Here is a 24,739-nt window from a genome sequence, read left to right on the forward strand (position 1 = left end):
CTTAGTTGCCTAGGGGCGTTAAACCCCATAAACCAAAACCAAACCTAAGAGTGCGTTGCTGAAAAAAAAATGCGTTGACCAGATTTCCGCTTTTATACCGAATAGAACGCATTGTTTTGCTTGAGGGAAGCGCGAGGGGCAAGAAACTTTTAAACGTGGACGTAGTATTATGCCGAGAGATAAAGCGGAATTCGTGCCGGAATGAGATGACCATCGACGTTATTTCAGGCGAAATTAGAACTGGTCTTTGGCGTCTCCTAGAAATCACAAACTAGGCTTTTAAAAGAATACATATTTTTTGGTTGTTCTGTTAGTATGTGGCTGCTTTTCTTTGAAAGCAAGTGATTTCAACACGCGAGAATTGTCAGGAGAATGGTTTTTATTGATTCTTCCGGTTAACCTCACTAAGATGTCTGACGTAACAGATTGAAGGCTTTGTATTGATGAGCTCACAAACAAAAATTCAGATGCGCGGTTATATTTCTACGTTCGCCTTCGTCTGTTCGTAATGGTAAGAACCGTGCTACTGCTCGGGCGGAGCTTAATAAGGTAAAAAGAAGCTAAATCTCTAAAACTTGACTTGCTGTTCATGCGGAGGTTATCGCTGGGCACATTGCGATATCATATTTCCTGCCATTAATAACCCACATGTGCATGCAAGCAGCGCGTCCAGAAATGTTTTTTTTTATGAGAAGAATGTTGCAGTCTCTGTGCAAACTTTTTAAGCTATAAAAACCTGTAACAAATTTTAAAAAATTATACCATCCTTGCGGCTTCTTAAGCGTGTGAACCCTGAATAAACGGCACGGGCAATGGGCACTATACACCCCTGGCTTCCATGGTTCCTGGTGGGAATTACACGATACAGTAGGGCAGCCTCAGCGTTCAACATTACGTATGGCGGAAGGAGATGTTGTTTAAGTCGTCGTGTACTTTGACAGGGGTCTCATCGAAAGACAGCTGGACAGGAGCGTGGATCCGTGCGAAGACTTCGCTGCTCATGTCTGCGGCCGCTGGACACCCTGCAAGGAGTTCGCCGAACTGTCGCCCTCCGCACTAACGGATATGGTGATGGCGTGGAAGTCCAAGGTGCCTGACACGCTGCTCAAGGGAGTCGCCAAGCTTCCCGCGGGAAGGAAAGCGGCCGCCATGTTCAACAGCTGCATGACGCAGACGGGCTCGCAAGTCGACGTCATCAAAAACTTCATGAGTGCGCACGGCCTCACCTGGCCGGAAGATCCCGTAGGCAATGCCCCAGGTCCGGTGGAAGTGCTCTTTGACCTCGCGTTTAACTGGAACGTCAACCTCTGGTTCACGCTCGACCTACTTCCTCGCGCAGTGGATGACTACCTGAAGCGGCGTCTGTTCTTTGCTCCCAACAAACTTATGCTTGAGTGGAGGAGCATCTTCAGGCAAATACCGAGGCAGTTCTTCGACAAGGTGTACCGTGCCATGTTCAGGCTTTTCACAAACGGCACAGATACATCGCCGCCGCCTGATAGAATCACAGAGGCTTACAACAGTCTAGCGTACGTATTCGACTTATTAATTTCGTCGAGTACAGGCAAGGCACGAGTTCCAGCCGTTTTGCCATTGCGGAAACTGGACGACCTCACGGATCTCACTAGCGCGACCCATATAAAGCACGCCATCGACACCAAGCTGGAGATCCAACCGCCCTTCACGATGGAAGACTTGATACTCATGAGTGACGCTGCAGTGCTCCACGCAATCCTGAGTGTTTTCGCAGAAATCAATGACAGCGTCGTCCGCCGTCACCTGGCATGGATTTTTCTGGAAGCGTACGTAGCCGTAGCCAGCCCCGACACTGTCCTGCTCATCCTGTACGGTAGCCAGCACCTCGCCGCAGAGGTACGACCCCTGTTCTGCGCCGGACAGGTTGAGGCCAGCTACAAGATTCTGGTCGCCGCTATGGTGGCGGTGATGCAGTTTTCTGAGGAAGAGCGCCGCAAAATCGACACCCACCTAGCCAGCATCCTAGAGGTAGGCGCAAATGCGTACTGCGTGCCTTGATAGCACGCCTATTGTGTGTTCTGCTCGGAAGCTGCCTAATTATGGTCCTGTCTGCAGTGTGTGAGCTAAGCTGCCCGGTGTAAGAAACGAAGATAGAAATCAATCACACTTGGCACGTGCAAATGTCATTGTTGAACCTACACACTTCAGCTGGACAGCATTGGCGGTCGATCCAAGCCGTAGCCACGACACGGGATCATTTATAATACAGTTGCTTCCCTGGCGAGTTGTTGAACGTCACCGACACATGACAGATGCGCATTCATTCACGTCTGTAGTTGTAACCTGATTTTGAGTGCGCCAATATGCCGGGCAGTGAAGTTGAGTGAAGGCAGCACATGGTAATAGCGGATGACTTGTGAAAAGGGTCGATGTGTTTGAATACAAGAACAAGCACCCAGAACTGTCTTCGATAACATAGGTAACACAAAGCACGTTAGCAGAACAAGCACCCAGAACTGTCTTCGATAACATAGGTAACACAAAGCACGTTAGCAGCTACAGTGTCACATCGAACCGTCTGCAGGTGAACGGTGTCGGAGTTCGCGTCGTAGCCGTAGATGAAATATTCTGCGGCCAATAAGGGCATTCCTGAAGCGTGCCCGACAGGGAGGCAGCGCTGTTGTGCATATGAAGCAATGGTTCTATGGTAATGCCAGGCGCACCACACTGCTATTTGAAGCGAGATCAGGGTGTCCTAGAATGCTAAAGCTGTAAAAATTAATTTAACGGAAATGATCACATACGTGTTGTGTGCGGTTTACCTTGATATTGCCGTATTGATACAGCCGTATTAATATAATACGGCTGTATTTATACAGATTTCGGTGTAGGCAGTCACTATCCCCGGCGGTATAGTGTTTAGAGACGAAAGTAATGTGAATGTATCAGTGGTAGAAGTTAATAAGAAACGGTTGGAGGATTGGTGGCTTAAAATTCTGGCAGGGAATTACCATATAGAGTTTCGGTATTTAAACTTTTTACAGCACCAAACTCAGCAGTATGTTTGTTCAAAAAGCAGTCATTCTGAGGTCATACCTTGAGAGCTTGGCATACTGTGTGTAGAAATAAATTAGAAAAAAGGCAAAACTACCGAGCATGCGCGCAAGCCGTCTGCGAATCGTTCCAAAGGAAACGCTCCTAGCATCAATCATCCGTCCATTCTGTTTCATTTGAATCGTGTAGTTTGAAGGGCTGCCATCGTAGGACTGTAGCAAAGGTGCTTGATCGTTCGCAGGCCGACGAAAGTTGTGGTGTTCACTTCCGAGGGAGTCATTTTTCTGTCTCTAGACTCCAGGTCGTTCTGTACATGTTGTCCTGTTTGAGCGCCAGCACGAACGTTGTTTGGCCGACGCGTTGGCGCTGTCTGTCGTGCCGTATGCCCAGTAAGTACACCCACGTCTGCGCCTTCTGTCCGCAGATGGCCGTTGAGAAGACATCTGCAGCAGAGTGGCTTGACAATGAAACTCAAGAGGTCGCGGCCGAGAAGCTTCGAGGTATGCGTAGTGTTGTATGGCCAGACAAGAAGTTCCTGACCGCCAAGGGTCTCGAGGACGCGTATTCCACTTTCCCTGACGATGCTTCCTCGTTTGCGGATTTCTGGATCAAGACTCGGCGGAGCCTGCATGGTCTCATCGGCTCCGACGCTGGTTTGCAAGAGCTGCGAATTGCCGACAGCATCGAGTTGCCATACGCCGTGTACGTTCACGTGCTGAACCAACTGTCACTGTCACTGGGAGCTATTGCCCCGCCATTTTATTACAAAGACGGTACAAAGGCCATGTTGCACGGTGCTTTGGCTTATATCTACGCCAAGGAGCTGGTCGGCGCTGTGGACACCGAAGGTGTGAAGGTAAGCGGGAGTTCAGTACATTTAATTTACTTTAGCGTTTCACATTTGTGTTCGTTCTGCTGGCGTCCTCTGCGACTGTGTACGCTTATTTCAATCCCCGAAATATATTATACAGTGGCGCCCTTAGCAGCGTAGTCTTGCTGCCTGCCCAAAGGTTGGTTGGCGCGGGACGCCAGTCGATGATGAAGCCTTCACCAGCCTGCGACAGCGATCGGCGTGATTATAAGTGGAGTTTGATAAACAAGAACGCCGGGACTGGTTGTTACTGTTTTAGCTCCTACAGGTTTGGCGGCCTGGCTTTGAATCGGCAAATTACTGCTTTCTGCTTTCAATCACACCAACTGTTATTAACTTCCTACTGCTGGTGATTCGCAGAAGATTCGCCCTAGATGAGCTTCGTTAGCCGCGTTTGAGAGCTTAAGCCTACCGCCAGTTGGGCCTAACAGTCCTAGCGCCTGCCTCCTGCAGGTCGAGGCACCCTTCCACCTCCGACGCGTCAATTTTTAGGAGCCAATATTCATCCGCCTCGTGTCCTCGCTGCCTCCTAAAGGCGCTGATAGCTGGCACATATCACCAAGTAGTGCCCTCAGTGCCCAAGCCCTACGTGACCGTCATCCACTGTATCTCATATGGGGCATCGCATCACATCCTATCTGGGTGATAGCACGATGTTCTCTGAGGTGGATGTAGTGAATGTGTATGATCTGATCTATGCGGAGACTGCGAGCATTCCGAAGACTGAATTGCCACTGCCTTCGCCTCTTTTAGTATTATTCTTTTGGATGGCCGAGCGCTGCGAAGATAATTCAGTGAATTCTCAGAGAGGGTACAGGAGGCCTGAACTTTGTGTTCGCCAACCGCGATAACCTCCTCGTCGTAAGTTCTCCCAGACCTCAGCACCAAGTGCACCTGCGTGCCCCCACTGGCTTGCTGATAACGGCCAGGAGGCAAACCCGAAAGTGTGCGTCATCGGCGTCACTGCAATCGAGTTTCTTGGCGAGCTTGTCACTCCAGCAGGCATCGAGCCTCTCGGTAAGAAAGTCGAGGTGAATCAAGGTTTGCCACCCCACCCCATAACTAAAAAAGCTGTGGGAATTCGTAGAACTTCTCAACTTCAGTATTCAATTTCTCCTGAAGTGTAGCAGGTTCCTAAAGTCCCTGATTTTCTGGCTGCCAACAAAGATCCTCTGCACCGCATGAGTGGACAGACGACGCCGCATCTGCATTCCCTGCGTCCCTCAAGCCCCTTGCAGACCCCACCATGCTCATCGGTTTACATAATGGCCCGAAGCAATGGCGATTACTGACAGCCCGGCAACGACAGCTGCTGCAGCCTTCATCATCGTCTGAGCCAGTTGGCTGCTGACGCGCCTAGATCGGTTCACAAGTTGGCCCGACACATTGGCGATTACTGACAGTACGGCAACGGCAGGTGCTGCAGGCTTCATCATCATCTAGGCCTGTTAGCTGCTCATGCGCTTAGATCGGTTCACAAGTTGGCCCGACGCACTGGCGATTACAGACAGCACGGCAACGGTAGCTGCTGCAGCCTTCATCACCGTCTCGGCCTGTTGCCTGCTCACGCGCGTAGATCGGTTCACAAGTTGGCCCGAGGCATTGGCGATTTCTAGCAACATGGCAACGGCAGCTGATGCAGCCTTCATCATCGTCTGGGCCTGTTGCCTGCTCGCGCGCGTAGATCGGTTCACAAGTTGGCCCGAGGCATTGGCGATTTCTAGCAACATGGCAACGGCAGCTGATGCAGCCTTCATCATCGTCTGGGCCTGTTGCCTGCTCGCGCGCGTAGATCGGTTCACAAGTTGGCCCGAGGCATTGGCGATTTCTAGCAACATGGCAACGGCAGCTGATGCAGCCTTCATCATCGTCTGGGCCTGTTGCCTGCTCGCGCGCGTAGATCGGTTCACAAGTTTGCGCGAGACATTGCCCATTACTGAAAACACGGCAACAGCAGCTGCTCCAGCCTTGGTCATCGGGTGGGCCTATTGCCTGCTCTCGCGCGTAGATCGGTTCACAAGTTGTCCCGAGGCATTGGCGATTACTGACAGGACGGCAAAGGCAGCTGTTGTAGCCTTCTTCATCGTCTGGGCCTGTTGCCTGCTCAAGTCCGTAGATCGGTTCACAAGTTGGCCCGAGGCATTCGCGATTACTGACAGCACGGCAACGGCAGTTGCTGCAGCCTTCATGGTCGTCTGCGAGGGTCGTCTCCGCTGCCCCACTGTACACCTACAGCACCCCAACGTTTCCTTCTCTGTATGGGCGGCAGCCGGATTTTTCGATTGATGTGTGAGCTTGGTGAAATCCATGTTTCTCGAAAGGCGTCTAATAGAGGGCCAGTAGTTTAAGAGCGCAGCTGTAATTTATCATTTCTTGGGGTTGAGCTATGTCGCCGCTTCCGTAACCGAACGTGATGGGAAAGAGGCATAGAGGAGGATACGGGAGGACAGCGAGCGCTCTCCCATGGAGACCAGATGGCCGCTCTACCACCCAAGGCTTTCGAAAAGTTTATAGGCTGAATAGGTACGCCTCCGCTTGAAGTACTTCCGCAGCTTGGGTAGCTCTTGGGAAACCTCAACCGAGAGGGGCGTTTCCTTATCTCTCGGATCCCAGCACGGGTTCCAAAGGGTTTATTGAGTTTCCCCCTCCGACTCGCACGCAAGGTCTACCCAGTTGAACTGTTCTTTGCCTTCAAAGCTACAGCTTCGACCGTAATCTACAAGTTTCTCTAATTCAACTTTGGCCACCTTCGATGGAATGTCATATAGCGGAATTATTCAAATTTAAATTTCTTTCCCTCTTACCACATCGGCACTGACCGACCAGCTCTGTCGCGGACGCCAGTTATGTCACAATTTCCGCCTTGGGTAGGTTAAGGTGCGGATGCCCTCTACGGTTACCCACATTCCCTCTACAGATCTTTGTAGCACATTGTTTCATCAGGAAGGTCGACCTGCGCGGCCGATGGACCGAAAGAAGGAATTCACAAAACTTTGGCTCGTGTACATAAAACAGTTGGGGTTTTATATTTTAAGGAAAATGTACAGCAGAAACAGAGATACCAAGAAGAGTGTTACATGGCTACTTAGGAGCGAAATCAGCGAAGTCAACAAGTCTAAAGTGGCACCAACAATTAGCGCACAGTATATAAAAGATCAATTACCTGGATACAAAAATAGATTAAGGCAACTCTAAAGGAATGCAGGCGATGTAGAATGTACACGCACACAACAACAAACAATAAAATGCAGATGCGTGCGAATTGTGCAGTAGGAAACGAGTTCTCACATTCCTTCCGGCGGAGGTGAGAAAGGGGATGAGGACGAGGTGGTCGAAGCAGTGTCGCGTTTGATGGACTGCGGACGCTCGGTTCCGTGGGAGGGACCAGAGGCTGAATCTCTCCAAAGCGCACTGCCCGTCGCTGGTGCGAGCCCGCATTTTAAACCCTTCTCTAAAGTTGCGTGGCGCGCCGTTCAAGGCCTCGAGCTGCCCAGTCGCTGGTCCGTGGTTCCTGTCGGAACATGCCGGGCGTGCGGGGGCTCTCCCGTACATTTCGGTATTTAAGAGGCGGCTTGTGACAGGGCCGTACCCGTGCTTTGGGCTTCGGGCCCAGGGAAGCTGAAGGATATGTGCCATTCTGAGGCTTGTGTACTGAACTGGTATAGCGAAACTAAAGTTTCACTGAACGCCCGCTTGTTAATTTAAGTTGTGAAGCGGGTATCAAACAGAAGGTCAAGGCAAATAGTGCCAATTTTCAACTATTTCCAGACTGCATACTTTAATGTCCGATATGCAGAAAGTTGGGCTGGGAAAAAAAACTTTAAGAAATCCATAAAATGAAATGAGTTCAGGCAAAACAGCACATGCTATTTTGTTTCCCAGAATCTCATTCACCCTGTTTGCAAAGCTCTCAAACTTTGAAGCAAAGAGCGTATTGTCACGAAGAAGAAGCTGACAGTGTCGCGGGAAGGAGCGCTCGCGCTAGGCCAGCAGCCATTAACAAAATCTCATTGTCATCAGTCATCTCGTCTCACTCTTCGGTTGGCCGTCACGTAACAGTGTTAACATACACACTAGTTTTCTTTGCAGCGCCTTAGCTTTGCTTAACGTTATAAATGATACTAGAGGCATCAGTATAGCGTTCGCACGCAAAATGAAAAGCCAGTTTACTTTAATGAGGTGAACATAGTCTGGGAGGAGTCTGTCATTGCTCTTTTGGTGCTGTTTTGTGAAGCCGGACATACCGCCGAATAGTGCTCTTATTCGTTGGGGGTTCCGCCGGATCGCGCAAGCTTCTCGTGTTGACAAAAATCTGCCTGAACCTTTATTTTTACATCGAAAACAGTCCTCAAACAGCATGAAAAACGAGCTGCGCACTGTAGCACAGGTAGACCGATTACACACTTAAATGGCGTTCGCGGACGCCGTAGGCACAGGGAGCCAAGGGTGTCTGTCGCCTGTACAGGCTGTCTGCTACAATGCCGGCTCTCTTTCGTCTGGTTGCCATGACATTTAACTGCTTTCCTTCCAATATTGTCGAGGTGTGTAATTTTAGAGGCAGCTGTTTGGTAAGAAAATGTAGCGCACGCGCCGGCATGTTAAACTACGCGGGAAGATTGCGCGATTCTGGGTAACACCAGCGCATTTTTGGGGTATGCCCGGCTTCGCAACATGCATTCATTTTGGCATTTTACTTCGAAACGACGTAGCGTAATTTGTCACGCTCTTCTTTGCTACACGAACGGGCCCCTTCGTGGCTACTCTCAGAGAGGAAAAAAATGTTTTATAAAGCTTTGCTTACATGCGTTTTATGGATTGCACTCCCACCTCGTACCCCGAGTCGAAGGTTACTCCCACGAGCAGATATAGCGATGTTTTAATCATAATCCGGCTTTGAAACGAAAATTCATATTTCAGGATCTGTCCTAAGTGGCAGTTGATACATCTTCATGAAGGCGCAACATCGTAAGTTAACTGTGAAATCAGGAAAAAGCTTTCAAAACTTCTGCTGAAATGTATTCCTCTGGGTGCTAACCAAATTTGTCACCTCCAGTCTTCCCAGCCGGCGATAGTTTACTTCACAGATCGGTGTTGCTCTATAAAGCTGACCTTGACGGGGAAATCAGTAAATGCTATAGTCCATATCGTCATTGTGTGGTTTCTGTTTCTAATCGTATGCTTTGGGTTCCCTTTGCTGCTGAATATTAGAATATTAGCATTCTTCCTTGCTTTTTGCATAATAGAAGTCATGCAGCATGGCGTTTACATGAGGGCTATTGTTTCCATCACAAAGTCTGCACTGTCCTTCAGGTATTCACTACGTGGTCGCCTTACTATGCCTTGCTTTCATGCGTTCCCCTGCATGCGCCCTGAGCGCAATCTTCATCGACACCGCTAACCCTGTTTCTATCATCATAATTATTTCACACACGGTTCAAATAGTTGCACAATTAGTCGGCTACAGGTAAAAATTCAGGGAGCACTTTGGCTCTCTAAAGTGCTGCAAGGCGAAAGACTTTTCTAGCGCGCTGTTTGGCGTTGACTGCGAGATGGTTTGCGTTGTACTAGTGCTTTATTTGACTACACACTTTGACTGCACATTACGACGACACACTTTGACTGGCGACTTTGACTGCTTCTCTCTGTGCTGCGATGACTTCGGTTGTACCCATGGCTCTGTTCGCAGTAATGAGGTATGTAATATGGTCCCGCACGCTCGCCTCACGCCCCCTGTCGGAGCAGACAACTATTTTTCATTAAATGTCGTCTGCTTCAAAAGGGGGCGTCAGGCTATCCGTGGGGGACCTCAGTAATCCGCGCACTGTGACGTCATAACCATTTCGACCAACCGAAAAGCGTGACACCTCTGCTGACAACCTTCTGTCGACAACGACGAAGCATTAAAGGGTTTCGCCTTAATATCGAATGCGAATCCGGATAATACCGGCAGTCTTCTTTTCAAGTACGGTGCATGGAGGAGTGTAAAACAGTCCATGAACTTGGCGTCGAAAACAAGAGGTTTAGCTTTAGGAGTACAGACACAAAGTATTCGTGAAGCAATAGCTTCGAGTTAACTTTTAAAACATGAAAATCGCCTCTCCTCCCCCGCCCGTCCGCCCCATTGATCAATAGTGTTCAAACTTTTGAGGTACAAATTTCGACAAGCTGTTTCATAACTGTGTTATCGTTGTGTTATCAATGCGATGATGACGAGAGAACATGAATGAGACCTTTTTTTTCCTCGCGTAGGTAGACCCGCTGGGCAACATCGTGTCTTCGTGGCTGAGCGATGCTGTGAAGCCCACCTTTCAAGACCGTGTATTGGGCTGCCTGCCTGGTGTCAACACCAGCCTGTTCCCAGAGGTGCCTGCCATAGAGGTGGCCTTCGCCGCCTTGAAGCGGAACCTCAAAGATCACGATGTCCGGCTGTCCGAAGTAGGTAACATCGAAAGGTCTCGCTTAAAGGGACGCGGGCCTTCTAGTGCGCGGATCGTAGTCGAGCAGCTGATTCCTGCCTTGAAAAATGCTTTGGCAACTTGAAAAATTGGAGGTATTCCCATGAGATGTAATATGAAAACTTGGGCCTGTTCGTGCATGAAAAAAACAGCGCTAAACACAAGCTAAGCGGTGAGAAGCAACCGAATTTTTATTTCCATTGCAATGCGTACAGGGTGTTTCCCGTAATTTGAACCGAGGATTTAAAAAAAGCGGTAAGCCCCAGCCCGCCGAAGCCAACGATACTTTGTTCGCCATCATGTGGCGCTCCTCAGAATATTTTTTAATTGCGCTTAATTAGTTAATTAACTAAGTTGAAATATGGAAATTTTCAAATATTCATTTTAGTGCCAAGACCGTTACGTGAGGTTTTAGAGCAGGTTTTTAAATAACCGATCCAGTTTATTGCAGCATCGTATCTAATACGGGGTCGTTTTTTCCGGCATTTAAAGACAGCCCGCGAGATATGAAAAAATGCCACGTGACTACGCTCCTCCGCTACCAAATTGCAGCGCTCTCAACGGCGTTTCGATGAAACCAAGCGTGCCGCTGACCGTGGCGAAGTGAACGGCCGCCGCTCTTAGCAGCGGCTTAGTGCGTCAGCACTTTCCGCAGCGGCGCGGCGGCCGTTCACTTTACATCTCACATAACGAGAGGTACAGTCAACGAAAGCTTTTTCACATTTCTTCCCACAGTTGTTTGGCAACGTATCTACTCGGGTGACCAGCCTGCAAAGTTTTTCCAGTTTGTTTGGCGCAGAGAAAACCAGATTGACGTTGGACCACCCGAAGGCTTTTTTCGGCGGATGACTCACGTCGTGCATGTACGGGATTACCACAGTTTTTTGTCTTCCCTCGTGCTCCTGCGCCTTCGGGCGGTCCGACGTCAAGTTGGTTTTCCCTGCGCCAAACAAACTGGAACAACTTTGCAAGCTGGTCACCCTAGTAGATACGTTGCTAAAAAAGTGTGGGGAAAAACATGAAAAGCTTTCGTTGACTGTGCAAAAAGGAAGTCGTCTACGATATTCCATTATCGTGCGCATCATCATACATTGGACAAACTGGGCGTTGTTTGAATGACAGGCTCGGAGAGCACAAGAAAGAAGTTGCCTGAAAATGTGACCACTTCCCAGTGCACTGCCACTTTGGACAGGAAGGTTGTTAAACGCTACAAGAGCCAGCTTGAACGTGAAGTATTTGAAGCGGACGCCATTCATCAACGAGAAGTGTGTCAGCACTCCTTCTATTAACTGGAAAAGAAGAGATCAGATTTCTCGCGAAGAAACTTATACCCTAGTTTTAATTTTCTCGTGTTTTTATCATGGGGGCGAGGCATGGGTTTCTACATATAGCCGTTGCTGCAATAAATTTCTTTCAGTTGACAGTCAGAACCTGTACTTGTGGCTTCCCTTCTTGGGCCTGTCTGTTGTGCTCTTGTTATGCCAAAAATGTACCAACTAGTCCGGCTTATTCCTCTCTTGGATGTTTCCTGCGCACCGGGCCGGCTAGCAAAGTGGGGAGGGCAGCAACACGCACAAGGTTAATCGCTCTCCGGGTTTTCTTTTTCCATTGTTCTAAGGACGCGCGCTGGCGAGGTTGTTTCCGCGCTGCGCCGTTTTTTTTTCTTCAGTATGACCGAATTTGGCGACAGCTACACATGGAAATGGTGACGCAGTGTGCGTCCTCTGTGTCGCAGGAGCTGACCGAGGAGAAGGTGTTCTTCATCACCGCATGCCTGCTGAGCTGCTCCAAGAAGGCGGCCGACAACCTGTACGGCGGCGACTGCAACAAGGCGGTGGCCAACTTTGCGCCATTCGCGGAAGCTTTCCAGTGCCGCCCCGGATCTAATATGAACCCTATAACGAAGTGCACATTTTTCGACTAACCACCGAGACACCTGCAACCCCTCTGGCCCACTTGCTACCGTCTTTAGCCACGTCCAATATGCTGCCTCACTCGCGGTGTCGTGCAACAAGGCGGTGGCCAACTTTGCGCCATTCGCGGAAGCTTTCCAGTGCCGCCCCGGATCTAATATGAACCCAATAACGAAGTGCACATTTTTCGACTAACCACCGAGACACTTGCAACCCCTCTGGCCCACTTGCTACCGTCTTTAGCCACGTCCAATATGCTGCCTCACTCGCGGTGTCGTGCAACAAGGCGGTGGCCAACTTTGCGCCATTCGCGGAAGCTTTCCAGTGCCGCCCCGGATCTAATATGAACCCAATAACGAAGTGCACATTTTTCGACTAACCACCGAGACACTTGCAACTGCTCTGGCCCACTTGCTACCGTCTTTAGCCTCGTCCAATATGCTGCCTCACTCGCGGTGTCGTGCTTTGGTGTTCTGAGTTTTTTTGTGAGGTTAGTTTAGTGTGTCTCTTTTTGAGTGAATTTAGGTATCGGGATCTTTTTCCAAACATCGTGATTTAATGGTGCCACTACGTTGAGTGTTGTTTACTAAGGAGCCTTATATCTGAGCGCACGCGCTTGGTCTTTACTAACGTTCCGTTTCCGTAGCCGGGTAGCGTTCATTTATTGTCTATTTTTAAATAACTGTCCTTTGTTTACGATGACCGCAGTTCCTTTCTCGTGCGCAATTTTTCCCGCAAAACTCATGTATTGTGCATGAGTTTGTTATTTGTCAATTTACTGATATATTTTCCAGTTAACTTGTGATACGTTTATACTGAAGCATTGATTCGCACATGTACTGAGCAGCATGCAGTTGAAGCTCTCAGCATGAGAAGCTTGGCACTACGTACGGGGTCCGTGGAAGTGAAGAAGCATGATTTTTCTGGCCTAACGCATTTGTAGTTGCGGTATCTCTGGATCAATAGCTAATCCACAGAATGCAAACATTTCAAAGACAAGATTTCAAAATGTGCTGCTTAACAGCGCTGAAACCCGACAGTCTGTACTACGGTGGGTGTTTTCTTTGCAGTGTTCAGTGCTCAGCCTGCATTGGCAGCTGTGCTGTGGGATGACGGCCATTTTAAACGTGAGTGCAGTTTTAAGAGGCGACTACCTATGCTCAGAAACGGGGCAATAGCGGAACAACGACGACAGGCCGAAGTAATCTGTACTTACCTTCTCATGATGCGCTAGTGCTACTTCCGTAATAGAGGCCACATTTTGCAGCCTTACACCAAAGGGCGTTCGAGTCGCTGAAGTACGCGTATTTTTCCAAGTTTCTTCTCTAACAGGCACTTCACTTAGTTAAAGAAGAACAATTCCTGTCAGCTTTGCCAGTTATAGGAGAAAGTTTTCAGACCCACGCAGGTACACTGCATAATTGTGAGCGCTTAGAATGGACTTATTCGTCAAACAATGTCGCACGTCGTTTCCTATTTCAAAGTTCTACCGTCAAAGAAGCGTTTGCGTCACCCTAAGCACGTGAACATTAGAGCTGTAGTGTTTGTGTCACTATTGACGACATCGCCTTTAGTGCCTGACAGCACTGACGCCGAAGCTATTGGCGCGTATGTGGTGACGAACCGGAAGCGCGATGTGAATCTTTGTCCTAAAATTAATATGGACTATAGACATTTTGTTCCTAATGGCCCACCGTGGAAAAGAACTGTCCGTCAAGGCGCAAGTGGACACTAAGGAGAGAACTGCCTGGTGCTGCTACGTCGACAATACTGCTGCGTTCAATCAACGTCGTCGTGGCCATCTAACCAATGCATGGAGTAGCTTGTTTTGTATGGAATAAACGCTCTGCCAATTGCAGAAACGAGGCTGGTAGAACTTCGGTTTTTGCCGTCTCGTTCTGCCCATGGCTCGAAAGGCTGAGATTTAAGAAGTTTGTGAAACACCACACGTGCGTTCTGAATCGATCATCAATAAGGTTCTGGCCCGTGTGTAGTACTGATATGAGACTCACGCACTGATATGCGATTTCGGGTGTCGTTCGGTGCGTAAAATGAACTGAAAAAAGTGAGTAAAGTTCAGGTTCTTCTTTCCTTCCTCACACCAGAGGTGCCCCACCAGAGACGGTTTCTTCACTTGAAGACTGAAGCGTTCCTTCGCACCAGGGGTGCCCCGTCAGAGACGGTCTTGTGAGGAGTTGAGACGCAGGAGTAAGGCGAGTACTTGAAATTTATGTACAGATATTTACAGCATATAGAAGTTAAGGCACTCGAGACAAATTAAACGCCACAAAGATACAAAACAACAAAAAGATGGAACTGGCTAACACTAGGGGAGGCCCCTACTCGGCATAGCCGAAGATGCATAGCATCTCACCTTAGCGCAGAGCCCCTATTCCGGCTCTGGGGCCCGGTTTTAAAGCCCTAAAGGCCCGGCCCACATTTGGTAGCACCCAATCATGTTACACTGCTCACATGATTGGTTTACCGAGAGCATGGCCAGCCCTCCAGCTTCCGTAGGGCAAAACGCCCTTTCCATTGCAAACTAAAAGTAAAAACAAACACAAATACACATTCGTGCCAGCACGTGCGCAAATCGGTACCGCGGGGCGGGGGGACACCCGTAGTTCCCGGCGCGTTCGCGAGCGGCCGCGTTCCAAGAAAGGAGACGCTCCGCTTTGAGCGCCCCCAGCCGCGTTCCAATGACCCCGCGTACACTACTGATCCCTTACACGCCCTTCCCAAGATTCTACAAAGGGCTCAAATGCAACTTTGAGAATTACAACAAAGAAGGGATCGGTACGGGTCACAAAACCATCCTGTGGGTGACATGCCGCAGCTACACCAGCACTCGCACCAACAACACCGAAAACAAAAAAAATGCACACGGGCACCAACAGAACATTACTGAAAATGCTTAGGGGCACCAAGAAAACATAAGCAAAAAGCACACTTAAATACACACTCTGGCATGCCTGCCGTGCGCCGTAACACGGCGTCCAAGTTGGTGGGTTGCCCTCAATTCACCACCTCCAAGCACACACTCGTCCTCGCGAATGGGCACACATGCACACAGACACTTGCAACCGGAGCGTTCAGTGGCACTCATATAGGGTCCGTAAGCGGCCACGTGAGCCTCCTTGGTCGCACCGCGCGTCCCTATGTGCGTTCGAGCCAACATGTGTCGCGATCGACGCGATTAACGCCTAATGGCCGCTACGCTCATAAGACTGGTGCCACATCGGGGCAAGAACTCAACAGCTGGTGCCCTCCAGGATCAAACACGTCCCGGTTCTCGATGGGTCCAAACCCCTGATCACACAACGCACCTAAGGGCACGCTCTCTCCGGCGCGCCGGTAGGAACCACGTGCTGCACAAGGAGCATAGCCCTTGCCCCGTCTAACCATACCAATGCGGCCGGTCTCGCTACGCTCGATTTGGCGCCCTGCAGCGCGGAACGTAATGTTCCACGTACCGACTTGCAAGTTGAAAGCCTCGCCCTTGTCTCCTGGTACTTTGCCTCGCTTCGAGCCATTTGCCTCGTTCCTGCAAGGGCAAACATTGAAATTGCCGCTCCCTACTTTATAGGAGCTTGCCGGCTTCACGGCATCATCTGACTCTAAGGCTGTATGAGGTGACTCGTAGCCACTTGATCCGAATTTGCCTTGAGTAAAGTCGTCACGCATTTCCTTCTCCTCGAAGGACCTGGTCGGACCCACATCGGGTGCGTTCGACAATGGCGCGGCGCTCCGCCCGGTAGTCGAAACAGGCCCACCTCCGTTCTCTGGCTCGGATTGAACGCTCCGGCCATCACTAACGCTACGAGGCACTTCCTGCCACCTGCCCGACACCGTCTGCCTATGTGGCAACGTTAGACTTCCTCCTGACACTAGCTCCGTGCCGGAGGTCAAACTGTCATTCATAGAGCCTGCAGGAATTATATCGCTGCCCTGATTGCTATCGGACAGCTTGGTCTCGATTGCCCCCGGAACATCGGAATTTGGTTGTTCCTTTCCGCTGCTAGCCACTCGCGGTGGCGGAGGAGCTGTGATACCTACACGCCCCTAAGGAATCTCGTCCTCACTTCCTGCGCTCTCTGCGGCCTTTCCTAACAAAGAGGCGTTCGCGCATATCAGCTGATGAACTACAGCGACCTGACTGCTCTTTCCTTCACCTTTGCTTGACAAGCCTAAGCCCTTGTCTTCCAGCACAGGCGACCTCACCTCTCGGGACTCGGAGCAGTTCTCCCTGGCTGATTCACTGGCCCTTGTACTCTCCTTGAGCTTAGAGATCTCGAGCTCTACCTGCTGGCGTCTTGCTTCGACTGCCTTCAAGACGTGCTCAACATCCTGAGGTTTTTCCTCGCGAAGCAGCGCCTTTCCACCATTTACCTTTGCAGATCAGCCTGAAAATAAGCTAACCGCGCCTTCGCCAATTCTACTCGGTACCTCACGTCGAGTGTGGGCCGGCATGGATAACTCTCTATACCGCCGTCGGTATCCCTCAACTGTCCTACCGGCTCGAACACATGCACAGGGGCGCTAACAATGCGACGAAGGAAACTCACAGTTTCGATGCGTCGATCCGCATTGCCAGCTCCTTGGCGTCGCAGTCCACCGCCACTTTCATCGGACGCTGCGATGAGCTGTCGCTCGCCGCTGGTCCTGTGCACTTTGGCGTCACTTGCTCTGACCCGCCGGTGACCGTCGAGTTCTTAACGCGCTGCGTTTCTTGACCGGACGCAGTCTCGCGTCGCTGGACTGCTGCCGTGGTCCTTGCGTCCTTGCCGCCGTCTCTCCGCAGGTCCTTTCTCGAACGCTGCTGTACCGTCGCCTTTCTCCCTGCCTTATGCCTTCTTCCTGCGCCGTCTTCCGATGGCCGGAGGATCCTGTCGACTGCGCCAGTAAAAGTTCACAGGTTCTTCTTATTTCCTTCCTCCCACCAGAGGTGCCCCGCCAGAGACGGTCTTGTGAGGAGTTGAGGCGCAGGGGTAAGGCGAGTACTTGAAATTTATGTACAGATATTTACAGCATATAGAAGTTAAGGCACTCGAGACAAATTAAACGCCACAAAGATACAAAACAACAAAAAGATGGAACTGGCTAACACTAGGGGAGGCCCCTACTCGGCATAGCCGAAGATGCATAGCATCCAACCTTAGCGCAGAACCCCTATTCCGGCTCTGGGGCCCGGTTTTAAAGCCCTAAAGGCCCGGCCCACATTTGGTAGCACCCAATCATGTTACACTGCTCACATGATTGGTTTACCGAGGACAAGGCCAGCCCTCCAGCTTCCGTAGGGCAAAACGCCTTTTCCATTGCAAACTAAAAGTAAAAAAAAAATACACATTCGTGCCAGCACGTGCGCAAATCGGTACTGCGGGGCGGGGGGACACCCGTAGTTCCCGGCGCGTTCGCGAGCGGCCGCGTTCCAAGAAAGGAGACGCTCCGCTTTGAGCGCCCCCAGCCGCGTTCCAATGACCCCGCGTACACTACCGATCCCTTACAAAGTGTTTAACACGTTGGGTGGCACAGTACCACGCCAGTCAAGGCAGGCGTGCTGCTTAACAACTGTGCACGCACAATTCCTGGCGCAGCCCTGGTGTTTTCCTTGCTTGGCATTGTGGTAGAACTTTTGAGCCGCGGTTGGTAATGGCGATGGGGATTGTTGTGCTGGTCGAGCAGGGGTGAATCATCGTAGGACATCTCGGGCCACGTCTGGTTTGTGCTGTCGTCTCTTGGCAGGTTCGATCGCCCTCAAGCTTGGGTTTTCCTGCTTCGTGGCTCCCATGTAGACATTGTTAGGACTGATCAATGCAACTATTAATTAACTTAGAGCCCGAATTTCTCTTTCCAACAAGCCTTTTATACCACTCTAATGTCCCTAGCGCAAAGATAGCTTTCAACCAGCCAGATCTTTTATCGTTCCTTGTTCATTTTGAAACTTGAGAATGTGTGCTTTGTGGTGGTGGTAAAACCATTTCCAGCGGATACAGAAAAGCGACCCGAAGCCATCCCCCCCCCCCCCGCTTAAACGACAGCAGCTATCCCATGGGCAGCGGTGGCGCTTTTATTGCGAAGCAATACTACTTTCGCTACCACCGCAGCCCGTGCCGTGCCGCGGCCGCATAGCCACGCTTGACCTTTCGCGTGACCTCGCTGCGTGACCTCATACCATCTGTGTAAAAACGGGGCCTCATCTCACGCCGTCGCCTTGCGCGGCGCATAGCCACGGCCTGACTCCCGCTCCTCTCACCAGGGGCGCTGCGCGCTATGTGACGTCATACCATCTGTGGACAATAAAGTTTTTTCCATCCATCCATCCTAAAAACGGGGCCCCATCTCACACCGTCGCCTTTCGCGGCGCATAGCCACGGCCGTGGCCTGACTCCCGCTCCTCTCACCAGGGGCGCTACGCACTATGTGACGTCATACCATCTGCTTAAAAACGGGCCCCCATCTCACGCCGTTGCCTTGCGCGGCGCATAGCCACGGCCGCGGCCTGACTGCGCTCTTCTCGTCAAGCCCATGAGATGCCGCCTCCAGCCTATACGCTTCGGCAGGTTGCAAAGAGAAAGCATCAGCGAGCTACGGAGACAGAAGAAGAACGACAAGAACGGCAGCAGAACCACGTATTGCTTCGCAGTTACCAGGCTTAACCAAGCTAAGCCACAGCCAATTTTTGTTTCAAGTTGTTCCTGGTCTAAAAATTGTACACGAATGACACGTCGATCAAGATTTATTTTTCCGATTGCGAAATTGCAAAATCGAGAGGGTAATCTCTCCGCGTTAAGCATCTAATGTTTTTACCTTTTCGAACTTCAAAAGAGCTGGCCTGTTGAAGTTCAGACTACCTGTGACATCTAGCAGCCACTCGAGACATCGACTGGCGTGGAAAGGGGCCATGGAGGCACGATTAGCACCCTGCACAAGACGGATAATACTGAAAGCCTTTGACCACAATTTTGCAGGGTAAAAAAATTGATGCAGGAATGCTCCATGTGCCTCCACGTGAAGGCTGTAGTACATGAGATGCCTTCGAGGGCATGTGACTAACTTGTGCAACGAATTCAAGAATTTTGCTTTTGGGTATGGCGGAATTTTAAAGGCGGAAGCCTTTAATGCCTCATTGTTGTCGACAGAAGGTTTTCAGCAGAAGGTTGTCAACAGAGGTGTCAAGCTTTTCTAGTCAGACCAGACAAAATATCTCTGTGCACGATGGGATTCGAACCACCACCCTTCGGTTCCGCAGCCGAGCGTGCTAATGGCTACGCTACTTGCCGCCAACGCATATGTAGTTCTACTTGTCTAGGATGCTGAAGAGGGTTTGCAGAAAGGCGTCGACTCGGACGGATGCCTCCCAAACGCCTTCCAGTGTCTCCAGAATTGAAGATTCACAAACAATTGTGCACTTAATTAGCATCATAACCACACATCAGTGACACAAGCAGCAACTCCACGCTAAACGCTTTCGCCTCACCGCACTTTAGGTCAACAAAGTGACCCCCTGAATTTTTTTAATGAGCATTGCAGATTTCGTGTGCAGTTCTTAACAGCGAAATCCGTCCGACACTGCAAAGAACAATTGCTGCGCTGATAAAACGATTACTGGATTACTCACACAACTCTCGCGCTAACAAAGCATTCATTTCCTTTGGCTTATTGGGGTTTAACACCCCTAACTCCGACTATGCGGACGCCACAGTGAAGAACTCAGGAAATTTCGACACCCTGAGGATCTTTAACGTGCACTGATATCGCACAGTACACGGGCCTCTAGAATTTCGCCTTCATCGGAATTAGACCGCCTCAACCGGGATCGAAGCCGCGTCTTTCGTGTCAGCAGCCGAACACCACAACCACTCAGCCACCGCGGCGGCACAAAAGCTTTCGTGGTTCGCGTTGCCGAACGCAACATTGTCCCACTGTTTGTAAAACTGTCGGATATGACCGAGTACAGATACGCTCCCTGAGCACCTGCAGATGTTGAGAGCTCCACTACTGTAAACAAGCTTCGTTGAAGCTATAGAAGGGGCGCTATGGCTGACGCGTGAACAATACATTTGTTCTCATCATATTGCAGGGCGTAGACGACGACGACAATGAGATATTGTACGGGCTAAAGGCAGACGACAACGATATTCTCGCTGTGTTCTCGCCGCCGTTCGCAGCGGTTCTCTTCGCTTGTGTCATCATCATCATCAGCCTGACTACGCCCACTGCAGGCCAAAGGCCTCTCCAATGTCTCTCCAAATAACCTTGACCTTTTCCAGCTGCGCCCACCGTACCCCCGCAAACTTTTTAATCTCATCCGGTCACCTGACATTCTGCCGCCCCCTGCTACGATTGCCTGCTCTTGGAATCCACACCGTTACCATTAATGACAAGCGTTTATCTTGCATTCGCATTACATGCCGCGCCCAAGCCCACTTGTTCCTCTTGATTGCGACTAGGATGTCATTAACCCGCCTTTGTTCCCTCACCCACTCCGCCCGCTTCCGGTCTCTTAACTTTACACCTATCGTTTTCCTTTTCTTAGCTCGTTGCGTTGTCCTTAACTTAAACTGAGCCATTTTGATTAACCTCCATTTTCGGTTGTGTAAATAACTGTAAATATATTCTTTCTCGTAATTTCTTTGGTAGAGATGCGAATTTCCTCTACGCCTACCGACGACGAAGCTACGCAGAGGACGCCAGCTCCTTCGCTAACCATGACCTAAGACACCTCCCAGCGAACATCAGCAACGGCCATGCCATAGATCGTTCTATCTCACCCTCATGGCCCTGGGAAATGTCAGTATATGTAAACATTTCAGGGGGGGGGGGGCATTTTGTTGACCTAAAGCGCGGTGAGGCGACAGCCTTAAGCGCAGTGTTGTTGCTTGCGTCAGTAATGTGTGGTTAAGATGTTAAGCTTCGCCTCTAAGAGTGGAACGCGACAGCGTCTTGCAACGCTACGGGGGAGTCCACATGACATGACACGCATGACGTGCACATTTCGTGATAACAGTTAATGTTTAGCTTAGTGATAGTTAACGTGACCTTAACTAGTACACTGATTAATTAGTGTTAGTTAAGGTAGACGCGCAGTGCACAGTCCTACATACCACTTCTTAGCTAATACTAATTGCTGATTAGTCATTTAGTAATTAGGTACAATGATATAATCCCGAAATCCCTTCATATCATGTTCCGATGTCTTTCGATTGCACCCTATTAAGTATCGATTGGCTATTCATTGGCATATGCCCATATAAGGGATGCATCCGAAACGCGCACACATTTGCTAACACGTCTTGGTCACGACAGTATAAGGTATTAAAGGCTTTCGACTTAATACAGCCAACCACAACGCTGGAGAATGCAGCACTATTGCGGCTGGAAGAAGAAAATGCCATGCTCCTCCAACGTATTGCAATACTGTAACCCAAGCTTTGTGCCACCTCTGGGCGACCATCGCCTTATTCCTCACTTTCTCTCCCCACTTCTAACCATGCTCACGATCCTGTCTGACCAAACTGACAAGACAGTAACCCTGAAAGCAATGACCATCCCTCACCGCACCCATGCAAGAGGACCCAGAGCCCGATCTAGAATCGATACCCTCCACGAGCAACAGCGCTAGAATCAGCGTAGTTCTCTCGGATGCAGAGCTCCAAGCACTGGCAAATCATTTTGAAAATATTCTCTGGGCTTGGCTAGAGGCTCGCCTGGTCGAACGTATCGAACGCGCCATAGTAGCTAGGCTAGAAGCAGCGCTTTCACGGAAAATCGATCAAATGTTCGTCCTATCTCTACAACCTTCCATAAAGCACTGGTAGAGCATGCAGACCGCACAGCCCTCAGATTTCAGGAAATAGAGGAGCATCTGGCTGGATTTGACAGTCACCCCTATCGTAAGCGCAAACCAAAGACACCAGAGCGTCAGGACTCCCCAACTCTGAACATAAGTCACATTCCTCCCACCTTAACGCAATAGGAACTCCCATCACTACCACATGATGGCGCCCACTACACCTTTATGCAGTGGAACTGCCGGGTTTCGGGAGAAAAAGAGGGATCCTCCAACAACTGTTGCAATGTGCTTCAGGCCCGGATATCTTGGCGCTACAGGAACCGCTTAATCGCATTACCCTGCCGGGATATACGCCTCATTTACCCTAATTGGTGGCTTTACACAACGTTGCATTTCTTGTTAAAAGTATGTGTCCCGTATTGATGCAGAGCCTCCGCGTTTGCGACATTGAGCATATATGCATTGAGCTTGTTCCCAAGCACCCAAAATTCCAGAGTCTCTTTATTCTCAGCATTTATAGCCCCCCTAAAAGGGCTCCCCCAAACTTCGACCGGCTTTTCTCAGCTGTCAAACTACATGCGCATAAACTACCCTTGCTTATTGTAGGGGACTTCCATGCCCCACACACAGCATGGGGATACTCTACTAACACTCCAAAGGGCCGCCATGTCTGGCTGTCCGCACAGAAGGAAGGCTTCACACTTCTTACTGATTCGGATCACCCCACTCATGTGGGAACAAGTGTGAGGAGGGACACCGCACCGGATCTCACATTCGCACACTCAATTCCTGATGCAAAATGTTGCAACAGTAATGAAAATATAGGCAGTGATCACTACAGTACAAAGATTGCGCTCCATAGCCAAATAGCAAACCCTCCCCTAAACACCCAACTATCACGAAATGGGAATCTTTCAGAAAATGCCGAAGGAATAGAACGCGCACGCCCATCACGGACATACAGGTGTGGACCGCCAAACTACAACAGGATATACGAGCTGTTACTCCCACTAGCCCCCCCCCCCCCCCACGATTTCGTCACTGAGGCGGTAGACACGCGCCTCTTGCGTTTGTGGGAGGCAAAAACGGGGCTCGAGCGCCGCTGGCATACACAATGCTGGAACCGAACTCTTAAAAGAAGACTTTGCAGACTAAATGCAGAAATAGCGAAGCACGCAGCCACTCTGATGACACCAAATTTGTAGACCTTATGCATTTGTCTCAATGGAAACATGGGTCTCTCTCAGACATGGTGCCTATTTAGGCATCTTCTAGACCCAACGTAGTCCAAAACGACCCCAAATCATAACCTCACTAAACTCATTAATGCCAGCACAGTTCAACCACAGGACCTCTTACAAAGCTTACAGACCTCTACCTTCCACTATTCGCTGCCCAAACTCACCCCGACTACGAAGGCGCCCCAAACGCGCTCTTAGACCAGCCCCTTACAGAATCTGAGGTAAGGGCAGAACTCCACAAACTAGATACATCTTCCGCTCCAGAACCGGACGGGATTACGAACAGGGCACTACAAAATCTGGACACCCCCTCTATCGAAGTCTTAACAGCCTATTTCAATGAGTGCTGGCAAAACGGTCCCCTACCTCCTAAATGGAAAACAGCGAAAGTTGTATTTCTGCTCAAAACAGGCAAGCCGCTTCACCATGCTAATCTCCGACCCATCTCTCTTACTTCATGTGTAAGCAAGGTTTTCGAGCATGTCATTCGGACGCCACTCAGCAACTACTTGGAGCATAATGAGCTCGTCCCTAACAGCAAGTTTGGTTTTAGACCAGGATTGTGAGCGCAGGATGTATTCCTCCAACTCCAACATCAGCTAATGGAACTCAAAACAAACAATACGAAAGCCTTATTAGGAGTAGACCTCAATAAGGCATTTGATCACGTTACCCACGCGGCTATCCTAACAGCCTACAGTCCCTCGAAGTTGGACAACGCATGTACAACTACATTCGCGATTTCCTCAATAATCGTACAGCCTACCTCTCATTCGACCCGCATTCCTTGAGCGACATCACCATCGGTGCACGAGGCACCCTACAGGGAGCGGTCCTCTCCCCGACTCGCTTTAACATCGCCATGATGGAATTACCTAAATTACTCAATTCTATAACCAACCTACACTTCAGCTTCTATGCTGATGACATTACACCCTGGACATGCCGAGGTAGCGACGCGGAGATAGAACACCGCTTACAAACAGCATTAAATATCATTTGCACTTACGTCAATGATAGAGGGCTCTCATGCTCCCCCACAAAATCGCAACTTTCTATATACAAGCCCCACCAAACGTCTGGCACACCACCCAATACCAGCTCGTTTCGGGTAAGGAACCGATTCCCGCAGTCCCAAAGATTCGTATACTGGGAACATTTCTCACCGCTCCTGGCTCTCACACTGACACGATCCAAGCACTCCAAACGCACGCACAACAGGCAACAAGGCTCATAAAACGTGCGGCACACAGAAAATAGGGCCTACGGGAACCAAACACGCTTCGACAAAAAAACAGGTTTATATCACCAGTAAAATAACATACGCACTGCCATATCGCCCCCTCTTAGAGAAAGATAGAGAACGCTTAGTCGGCCTCATTAATAGTAGCACGCGCACAGCTTTACGCCTTCCCCCATGCACTTTCACAGAGCGC

The 24,739-nt window shown here is 50.0% G+C and overlaps 1 protein-coding gene across 1 annotated transcript; it reads left to right on the plus strand.

The window, feature by feature from the left end:
- Nucleotides 1-948: 948 nt before the first annotated feature.
- On the plus strand, nt 949-12,280 carry LOC149333669 (neprilysin-2-like). Its single transcript, XM_089556098.1, has 4 exons — nt 949-2,004; nt 3,455-3,886; nt 10,151-10,336; nt 12,092-12,280. The coding sequence occupies exons 1-4, from the start codon at nt 1,066-1,068 to the stop codon at nt 12,278-12,280; spliced, it is 1,746 nt and encodes a 581-aa protein (XP_089412224.1). The 5' UTR covers nt 949-1,065.
- Nucleotides 12,281-24,739: the final 12,459 nt, after the last annotated feature.

Source organism: Amblyomma mixtum, chromosome 8 (genome assembly GCF_055824585.1).
Source record: "Amblyomma mixtum isolate Tamu chromosome 8, ASM5582458v1, whole genome shotgun sequence".
Lineage (NCBI taxonomy): Eukaryota > Metazoa > Arthropoda > Arachnida > Ixodida > Ixodidae > Amblyomma > Amblyomma mixtum.